Consider the following 10,875-nt stretch of genomic DNA (forward strand, 5'->3'; position numbering starts at 1 on the left):
CTTTTACCAGTTTGTTCCCTTGGCCACATACACCTTTCCCTGTCTTCTCCAGCAGGAACATTCTACCCCATCTTCAAAGCCCTGCCCATGTCTGTGCCTCCCGAACTCTTGTCCAACCAAGAGCCTTGGGCAGAAGTAATCATACTCCAGTCCTTGCCCCCATCTCCTATCACCTTCCCTCTTTCTCACACTGCTCCAGCCACACAGGCTTCCCTGCGGTTTCCTAAACATGCCCCGCCAGCACCAGCCTCAGGGCCTTTGCACAAGCTGTTCCTGCTACCTAAAATGCCCTTCCCCCAGATATCCTCATATCCAACCCGTTCACCTCCTTCATCCCTTCACTCAAATGTCTCCTTCATGAGGTTTATATTCTGACCACCCATGTAATTCCCTCCCCACCCAGCATTCTTGATACTCTATTATTTATACATACGTCTACGTATATGTCTGTTTCCCCTGAAGCTGTGAGCAATTCAAAGGCAGGGTCCACAATACATTCCTTCTGCATCCGAAGAGTCTTGCACAGTGTCTCTTACATTAGGAAAGAAAGAAAGAAAGAAAGAAAGAAAGAAAGAAAGAAAGAAAGAAAGAAAGAAAGAAAGAAAGAAAGAAAGATCAAACCAATAGCGGACCATAGAAAGAAAGAAAGAAAGAAAGAAAGAAAGAAAGAAAGAAAGAAAGAAAGATCAAACCAATAGCGGACGAAAGAAAGAAAGAAAGAAAGAAAGAAAGAAAGAAAGAAATCAGACCAATAGCGGACGAAAGAAAGAAAGAAAGAAAGAAAGAAAGAAAGAAAGAAAGAAAGAAATCAAACCAATAGCGGACCATAATGTACAACTAACGGATCTGAATGAAAACTGTCACACCTCAAACAACCTGGTGGGTGGTGGCAGCATTAAAGATACAAGAAAGAACATTATAACAAAAAACAGACAGAAATTAAAGGGCACAAAGAGAATTCTAAAAGGGTTAATTTACAACTCAGAGATGCACAAGGATCCCAAGTGCAACTGCGACTTTTTATCTACGAGTGAGGTTAGGGTAAAAATGAACTGAACGTGCACTCTAAAAACTGCTCATGTGCTACCACTTAAAATATTTTTTAAGACATACTAATGACTCCTAACATCTATTAGGAGCCTATCACGTGCCAGCAACTCTCCAGCCATCTTATAAGCACCAACTCATTTAACCCATACAACACACCTCTGTGGTAGGTACTAGGTCTGCCTCTTTTTATAAGGAAGGAACTGAGAGAGAGCTCAAATGACTCTGTCAAAGTCACACAGCCTACCAGGGGGCGCGGGGGCCTGAGTTCTTAACCACAGCAGACAGGTGAAAAACCATGAAGACTTACTTGGAATGTAAAGGCTTCTCTTTAGGTAGGTTACTGTTTTCAAACTGCCTACAACATTACTCATTAATAAATTATATATATGTGTGTGTGTGTGTGTGTGTGTGTATACCCTCTTCCTAAGTGTTTTGAATATATACAATCATTCATATCATATCTTTCATATCGTGAATGTATAATCATTCATACATATACAAAGGAAAAAACTGCTTTGAACACTTTTCCTCTGTATCAACAGCTAATCTCTGTCAAAGTATAGCTTTTAAGACTAAGGAAAGGAGAAAGGAAAAAGGAAAAAGGAAAAAGGAAAAAGGAAAAAGGAAAAAGGAAAGGAAAGACTAAGGACATAAGTGAGTAATTCCCAGGGTAGCCCAGGCAAGCAGAGGTCAATGGCTGAGGGGACAGGTGTTTTGTTGTTGTTGTTTTTAATGTTTATTTATTTGGGGGGAGGGGCAGAAAGAGAGGAGAGAGAGAGAATCCCAAGTGGGCTCTGGGCTGCAAGCACACAGCCCAACACAGGGCTGTGAGATCGTGATCGGAGCCAAAATCAAGAGTCTGACACTCAACCGGCTGAGCTCCCCAGGCACTGCTGAGGGTACAGGTTTGAACCACGGCACCTACTAGCCCTGTGTGCCCAGCCGCGATTAATTTCATCTCTGCACATTCCTACTATGGATTATTCTTCCTGGCTGCTGCGTGCTCCTCCCCATCTCCCACCCCACACCATTCCCGCCTGATTCTTTCAATAGTCCTCAGTCGGGCTCCACAACTCCCAGGTGATCCACGGACAGAATTCAGGGGATCCCTGACCTCGGTAGGATGTACCCTCCGTATTTTCATTTATTCACCCAAAAGCATTACTGTAAGAAGGGGTCCGTACATAGCCTTCACCAGACTTCACACAGACTTCGTGTGGCACAAAAAGGTAAGTGTGGATATAAGCAGATACAGGGAAGATGAGCTAGGAGGTATTTTTAACGTTTCAGTCAAGGTAAAAATCTGGGTAGGCCGGCAGAGGTGAGAATGGAAAGTGATGGAGTTGAGGAAAATACCTGGGCATCCCTAAATAAAATGGTATCTCCCACCTTCCTTCTACTTCTAACCTTCCCCAAAGACGGGCTGCCTCTCCTTCCGTGCATTCGTTCCTTAAATCTTTCAGCTTCCACACAAATAGATGCGTATATGTGTGCATACCAATCAGCCACCGTCCCAGAAAGCACGTCCCTGAACACCGTGATGTCTGAAGCGTTAATACGCGGGCCTTCCCGCTGGGTTATGTCTTGCTTCCCGTCTCTTCCTCCATCCTTCCCTCAAAGCCAAGTGTTCCCCTCGGAGACCTACTTTACCCCCCTGGCTTCCACCACCAACTCGGCACGGGCAATTCTCCATTCTCCATCCCAGCCCTAACCTTGCTCCTGAGCCGTGATCCCACCTTCCAACACCCCACTGGTGGACACTGTCACTACAATGCCCATTCACTGTCACCTGCAGTTCGACACTTCCTTTTAATGTATTTTTTATTTTTTTTATTTTTTTTTAACGCTTATTCAGTTTTGAGACACAGAGAGACAGAGCATGAACGGGGGAGGGTCAGAGAGAGAGGGAGACACAATCTGAAACAGGCTCCAGGCTCTGAGCGGTCAGCCCAGAGGCCGACACGGGGCTCAAACTCACGGACCGCGAGATCATGACCTGAGCCGAAGTCAGTCGCTCAACCGACTGAGCCACCCAGGCGCCCCGTGTATTTTTTAAAAGTAGGCTCCATGCCCAACAGGGGGCTTGACCTCACGACCCTGAGATTAAGAGTCACACACTCCAGCTACCAACTGAGCCAGCCGGAAAATGTTTTACCCTTTTTCGGTACATAATTCCTTCTAACTTTTCTAAGTCTACCATGGGGTCATCATTCTCTCAAGGATTCCACACATGCAGTCAGGGGACAAATCCTGACTATTTCTCTTTATTTTTAGCACTATTCCTTCCGCCGGTCTTGCTGTTCAACGTGTCGCCCAAGGACCAGCAGCGTCATCATCATCTAAGAGCACGGTAAACACAGAGTCTTGGGACTTACTCCAGACCCGCTGAGTTAAAGTGTTCCCAAGTGATTCATACACACAGTAAATTTTGAGAATCACTTCTCTGGTGCTTATGAATATGCTACCAGCCTAACTGCATCTGAATTTGATCTTTTTTTTTTTTTTTTTTGGTATCAATTATAACTCCCTATTATGGGTTAATTACAGTTCTAGACTTTAAATACATTATCTCACTTAACCCTCAGAATAACCCTGTGAGAGAATCACCATCATCTCTATTTTAAGACTGAGTAAATTGAGGCCCAAGTGGATAAATCATCTGTTCAATGAGTCCACACCTGATGGAGGCAGGATTTGAACCTTATCTGTCTGATCACAAACCATTTTGCCCACTTGCACCAATTCCCTTAAATTCCAAAATTTGCATTTCAAAGGGGATGTTGGCCGAATTAATTGCTCCAGTTTGACTGTATTTGCTGGTCAACTTATGGCGGATTTTATTACAATTCCTGCTGAAAATCTTTCAAAAGGCAGCGCAGACGATCCTGGCTTAGAAAGAGAAATCATTGCCTTGTGACCGGCATCATTCTGAACACTCAAATTCAGTAAAAGTTATTTGGTAAAGGGAGAAGAAAATGCATTCCCTTCTCAGGATATAATCCCAAATTTTCGGGGGCTTAAAACCATTTCCCTAATAACAAACATTGTGTCTGCTTGGCATTCTTCTTTCCTCTAAGGGAAAGAGAACATGGGGCACCTACCTGGGTGACTCAGTCGGTTAAGCACCTGACTCTTGATTTCGGCTCGGGTCACCATCTCTCGGAGCGTCAGTTCTCGGTTGGTGAGACGAAACCCGGCAACGGGCAATGTGCTGACAGTGCGGAGCCTGCTTGGGATTCTCTCTCTTGCTCTCTCTCTGCCCCTCCCCGGCTCACTCTCTCTCTCTCAAAATAAATAAATAGATACCTTAAAAACTGTACTGATGAAGGGAAGAAATAAAAACAGCGTGGGACTAGTTCTTGAATGAATGGTTATTTGGGTTCCATTCAGTACATTTCAGCTAACGTCTAGCTAATCACTATTTCAATTTAACTGCCTCACTATATCCTATTCAGTCAATATTTCACAGTCACTCATTTCATTTTGAAACCTAGTTTCCTTCTTTCATTTTTTTTTTCCGTGCCCAAATATAAACCCACGAACCCCAAAGACACCACTATTCCTCTAATATACTATTTACTTATTTCAAGTCCCAGACCTTGCTGACAATGTAACAAAAGCTATGGATGCTGAACCCCGAAAACTACATACTGGCCCAAACTACCACTAGGACAGATCCCTGCCCGATCCTGCCTGTCCAGGCCCTCTCCATTCTTCTTCTTCTTCTTTTTTTTTAATTTATTTTTGGCACAGAGAAAGACAGAGCATGAGCGGGGGAGGGGCAGAGAGAGGGGGAGACACAGAATCTGAATCCGAAGCAGGCTCCAGGCTTTGAGCTGTCAGCATGGAGCCGGACGCGGGACTCGAACTCACAGACAGCGAGATCATCACCAGAGCCGAAGGCGGACGCTCAACCGACTGAGCCACCCAGGCGCCCCCAGGCCCTCTCCATTCTTAAGGGAACTGTCCCAATAGGCAAGAACTTCCATCTTTTCCTAACTGTTTAGCCCAGGGGGCAGCCAAACGGGTCAGAATCCCTCCATGGGATTTTTAGAACTGAATCCGAAACAGAAAGTCCCTTTTGGGGGGGCGGGAATGACAAAATGCTAAATTCAGGAACCATCAGTTCCCGGTCCTGTGGAGGGAACCAGTCAGCTATGAGCAAGAATAAAGCCAAAACAGACAGAAAAGTCCCAACAGTACCCAAGCACCTGCTTCCAGTTATGGCTGAACTCAGTCCTATTCCTGTTCTCCCGGTTTGGTGGCCAATCCTTCTTGCACTGTGACAGACCTCCAAAACCCTCCTAATTTTTAAAGTTTCTGGCTAAGCTCATTCACATTTCTATAGCTTGCAACAAAAAGACTTTCGCGTGAATACGGACTCCCTCTAAATACCGTATTTGTTTTAAACAAGGTTTATGTCCTTTACGTTTCTTCTATACAGATGAATTCCTTTCGATACTTAATTAGGTTTTTAAATTCTCATTTCCAAAAGGCTCACATTGCACTCTTCGTAAAAATCTTTTAGAGTCTCTCTCTTTAAAACAAGTCTTGGCTCATATCATTCTACATGTTCCACGCACTATTAAAATATAATTTTAAGAAGCTAACTGCCTGATCATTTTTACTTTAATTCCAAATGTAACAAGACAAAACTGCCTTCTGAAGTGGTCTTTTCCTTTATGTATTCAATTATATTCCCTGCTTAAAATACTTAAAATAAAAATTGGCAGCGATCCATTCACTGCTGGGTATTTTAAGTTAGAAAGCAGTAACGTATCAAATTCACCACACAAAGTCAGGCTTATTCTTGTCATTGAGAATTACCACCACAATTGACTTGGAAATTTCCACCTTAATTTCAAGTTTTTGCATTTCAATCAAATAGACTTTGACTTAATAGACCGCAATGCAGTCCAACTCCAATCAATCCAACAAACTCTCAGTTCACACCTCTCTTCCAATCACCCCAGATATCTTTCCCTCTGGTCACGGCCTTGAATATTCCCTGAATGCAGCTGCATGTTCAAGGTTACAAGGGTAACGCAACTTTAGTTCCATACTATTACTATTGCTAGTCTATGGATCCTAATATAATGCTGTGAACCAAGTAGATTGTAAAAACATTTGAATCTTGAAGTTAGAAAAATACTTAGAAATCATCCAGTCCAATCACCTTACTTCACAGATGCAAACATTGATGCAAAACTAGTTATATGCCCAAGGTCAGCAGAATTAGAGAAAGAATTAGAACACATGTACAATAAGCATTTTACCATAGTATGTACAAGGTTCCCAAATCTCTTATAAGATGCCTACGTGATAAAAATTAACATGATTTTTCTTTTTAGTACTCCAAATGTTAGTTATTTCTAAACATCCTTAAGAAAAATTCAAATGAAGTATAAAAGCACGAAATTGCTAGATTCATGACAAATCTTTTCCCATTAATTCTGGCCACGTTATAAATGTAGGAGAATAATGTTAGAGGTGCCTGGCTGGTAGAGTACGTGACTCTTGATCTTGGGGTTGTGAGTTCAAGCCCCATGTTGGGTGTAGAGACTACTTAAACATAAACTCTTAAAAAAATAAAAATAAATTAAACAAGAGATGGAGGAGAAAGACTGATTTGAATTATTCTCTCCTTTCCTGCTCTGCTTTCTCAAATGTCCCTATTCATATACAGCACTATGTTTGCTCCTTCTTAATAACGCTGACGAAGTTTGTTCTCATTTTATACTGTACACTTTGGTCATATTTGGTCAAGTTCATATAAAAACGTTTATCTAGTATTAGACTTTGCCACCTAAAATGAAATCAACCAGAAATACATGACATCTTGGTACTTAGATTTCATAGTTACATACACTTCACTTTTTTTTTTTCAGAGATAATAAAGAAAATCGACATTTTGAAAAAGAAGGCTGTGAAACAGACCATTCTTATGCCGATTAAGCCCTCAAAATAAAGGTATTTGGACAAAAAAACTGAGTGGCATTCTTAGCCGTCTTTTGCGCAACGTCTGGTATTGTCTGTGTGCCTACTACAAAGTTGCTGAATGAATAACATGGTTACGTTACATACTAAAAAACTTGACTCCTCTGGAGGACTAAGAGTTGCTACCTTTTCTTGAAAGCAAAAGAAAATAACACGGAGTGTACCATCCACAAATCATATGTCATTTTTACAAGCTTTAGATAGCTTACAAATTTCCCATTAGCAAGAAACTCTAAACCAAATGTAGCAATTCATAAATATAAGGTAGCAACATAAGTGGTTAGAATAAAATATGCACAACTACAAGATTTTGTGAAGCAAGATGGAATTCGGACTAAATCCCAGAAAGCACACTCTTTTTTCAGCAGCATATTGTTGGCAGTCCTTTACTACATTTAAACCCTCAGACACAAACACTCTCTGACCCAAACACCAGAACTCCAAAGGAGATACAAGCACCAATAAATACAGAATAGCAATTTTTTTTAAAAAGCAACTAACAAAAAATAATTTAAAAAGATTAATAGAATTAGGCATAACTCTAAATTGTAGATGCATCATACAGGAAAAATTCCATTTTATTTACTACGATAAACCTTAAGAGGAGAGTTTTTGGTGCATTCACATTTGCGGTTGGACAAGCTCACGTTCCCAATCGCTAAAGAAGTTATCAGGAAGTGAAGATGAACTTCAGTGGATCAGACACTCATTTCTCAACTTTCTTAGACACAGTCACTTCATGCAAACACAATATATCCTGATACTGTTCCACGTTTTCCCCAGCTTGCCCTCGGCAAGAAAACTATAAATAGAATGCATGCTTCTAAGCCGTTTTAAACAACTTCATTAAATTGAGAGTGCTCTTAAAACAAAACAAAACAGCATGGTTTTCTGCCATTTCTATTACGCTCAAAAGGGCACACAGACGTCCACAGAAATCAAAAGTACGGAGAGCAAGCTTACACTTTTGCTCACATGCTAACTGACTGCAGTGGGTAAGGTCATGGTCAGAATTCACAAGCTCACTTAAACTTTCATGGCTCGGCCAACAGCTCCGATCATGTTTCCTGATCCTAAGGAGATTAAAACTGCAGGAGTTTCTCGCAGTAAGATCAGCAGGAGGCTATTTCAGACCCTCAAACCGCAGTCCGCATAGCCCGCAGCGGCTCATCTTCCACCGCCTCCGGCTGTGTGTTAAGCTAACCTTTCGGAGCATTCTCCCTCCAGCCTTTTTAAGCAAACCCCCAAAACCGGTGCGGCCAACTCGAGACGGCTTTCCCTCCGCCCAGCCCAGACCCCCCCCCCCCCTCCTGTCATCCCCAGGCCACCCTTCCGCAGTCGGTGACTTCGGCCTGGCTCCCCGAGGTGGGGGAGGAGGTGTGGAGAGGAAGACTCCCCGCCAAGCAGCTCTCCAGCCCGCACAGCGGCAGGGCGATGCGGGAGAGGCGCAGAGGAAGATACTAAACCCCAGTGCCATATTTACACGAGCTTTTTCTTTGCCAAAAAGATTCCCTGCGTCCGATAATATCGCCTTTAAAGGAAAAAAAGGACCTAAGCACTAAAGCCGCTGCCCACATCTCCCGATCTCCGGTATTCTCACCCCTCTTCCCCCGCGGGGAGGCTCCGGACGCTCCTGCCCTCGCACAGGTACACCTGAAGCCAGCGGAAGACCCGACCGCCCCGGCCGCCCCCCGACATCAAGGAGCGATCACCAAGGCTCAGACCCCAGCAGCCCCCGCCCGGGCTGACAGCCCAGGAGGACCCGTGCCCTGCACAAACTTCCCAGTTGCCCGGCTGCGGGGACCAGGCGGCCGACGCACGAACGGGAGCACGGGGGACGACACTGGTACCCGCCGCAGGGCTCAACTGCAGATGGGACCCTACGTCCCGCAACCGGCTCTAGGTCCAAAGGGGGTCCGAGTGGCGCCCGGGGAACCCAGAGAGGCGGGCGCGCGGCGCGGGGATGGGGGCACCGAGGCGCCGCGGCGGGCGGACAACCCTGGAGAGCGAGCAGCCGGAGGGCCGGGTCCCCGCTCGGGCTCCCCGCCCCGCAGCAGCTGCAGCAGAAGGAGGAGGGGAGCGAGGAGGAAGAGGAGGAGGAAAGGGACTGCGCGCCGCAGCCCAAGCCCTTACCGAGTGGTTTACCCCCCACATCAGGACGCTGAGCAGCGGATCGCTGGCCCGAAAGAGCTTCACTTTCTGCGCTACGAAGTGCTTCTTCTTGGTCTTGGTCTTGCTCGCCAGGACGGAGGACCCCAGGTTGCCGGGGGTCGCCATGGCCGCCGCCTCTGTCCCCTCCACCGCCGCGCTCCCGAGGCCGGGGACCCGCCCTCTCTACACGCCGGCCGGGGGAGGCAGCCGCATCCCCCCGGCGGCGGCCCCGGCGCGCCGTGCCCGCTCCTCCCGCTTTGCGCGCTTGGCCCGGCAGAGGAGGGAGGCTGCGCTCGGCTCGCGCCCCGGCCCGGATCCCGCGCCCGCCGCGGCTCCGCGCTCAGCCCGCGGCTGGACCAGGCGCGCCGCGAGCGGCTTCCGCGTTGGGCGTCGGCGTCATGACGCAGGGGGCGGGCGGGCAGCTGTTGCGGCGCCGCCAGGCGGGGCGCGGCCGCGGGACCGTTAAGCTACAGCCTGGCGCTCCGGCTCCGGCTCCGGCTCCGGCTCCCGTTCCGGCCCCGCAGTGGTCCCGCGGGCCCCCGGGGTGCAGGCGAACTCGCGCTGGGCGCCCCCGACCGGCTGAGGACCCCGCGGGGTGGGCGTGCGGCGCTGGCCCCGCGAGGAATCCCGCAGGGCAACCCTTTCTGCTCCCCAGGGAGAAGGGGGGCGGGGAGGACAGAGGAGTGGGGATGTCGGCGGAGAGGAGCCCCCAGAGGCGGTAGTCAGGCGAAGGAATGAGGCTCGGGGAACCACCACTTACCGGTCCCGGGAGTCCGGAGAGCTGGCGAGACCTGACATGCTGCATGGAGACCAGGGCTTCCCTAGCACCAAGGGAAAGGACCCGGGTACGTCGTTGGCCACCTCCCAGGGTGGCACCGAAATGAAGTTGTTAACCCTCAGGCCTTTCGAACCCCGATCCTGAGCCTCGCTACACTCTCTGAGTCATGCAGGAGGGAGACCCCCCCACCTACCACCCTGGCTGCCTTTCCTGCCGCCACTGCCCCCTCCACGGGGCAGGGCCCTGGATTCCTTATGCTCAGCACTTGGTTTCGCCTGGAGAATCGTGCCCCAAACTGCACCTTCTTCCAATTCAAATCCTCCGCGACGTTCTTTACAATTCTTCCTTTTATCCGTTACGCTCACCTTTCCCGGAGACCTGTTCGTTGTCTCTATCCATGTACACCTGAACGCTGGGAATGACTGACGCACCTCGGGAAAAGCTGCCATTACGAGTGTGGCTAAAAACACTGCTGTCCCCATACCTTCCCCACGAATCCTCCTCTTCTGTGTATCCTTACCTGACTCAGCCCACTGGGCAAGCCCGTTATCGATTGTCATTTTTCCTCCACTCCACAGTGACTACCCACTGTGTGCTTGGTGATCTGCTCCGCTTGGTCAAGGAGACGGGGATGATAGCCCCTTATGCCTTATAAAGAGCTTAAGTACGTGTCATGAGCGTGGGGAGTGACAGGTTATGTGGGTCACCGTTCATTTGCTCGTCTTTGTTTCCTCTGCCCTTTAAACATAGAGGTTGCCCCAAGTCCTTTTGTTCTTTCCCTCTTGTGTCATACCCTTGTCCAAAATGGTGTCGGCTCTCCCAACGTCAACTGTCATCGCTCTTAGTGGTTAAAAGAAACAACCCAAATGTGTAGTGAGAAACATAGGGTTGCACATTTC

At 47.4% G+C, this 10,875-nt stretch overlaps 1 protein-coding gene across 4 annotated transcripts in view; it reads right to left on the reverse strand.

The window, feature by feature from the left end:
• Window positions 1-9,568, reverse strand: part of PIP4K2A (phosphatidylinositol-5-phosphate 4-kinase type 2 alpha) — a 194,312-nt gene extending 184,744 nt beyond the window's left edge. For 2 of the 4 annotated variants that reach the window (XM_045060993.1, XM_045060995.1), the window contains exon 1: window positions 9,181-9,567. In XM_045060993.1, the coding sequence (XP_044916928.1) occupies window positions 9,181-9,324 (144 nt within the window). In that variant the 5' untranslated portion in view covers window positions 9,325-9,567. Of the gene's footprint in view, window positions 1-9,180 lie in introns of all 4 variants that reach the window. The other 2 variants (XM_045060992.1, XM_003988149.5) reach the window with 2 other exon arrangements.
• Between the last annotated feature and the right edge of the window lie 1,307 nt (window positions 9,569-10,875).

The sequence above is a fragment of the Felis catus genome, chromosome B4, assembly GCF_018350175.1.
Source record: "Felis catus isolate Fca126 chromosome B4, F.catus_Fca126_mat1.0, whole genome shotgun sequence".
NCBI lineage: Eukaryota > Metazoa > Chordata > Mammalia > Carnivora > Felidae > Felis > Felis catus.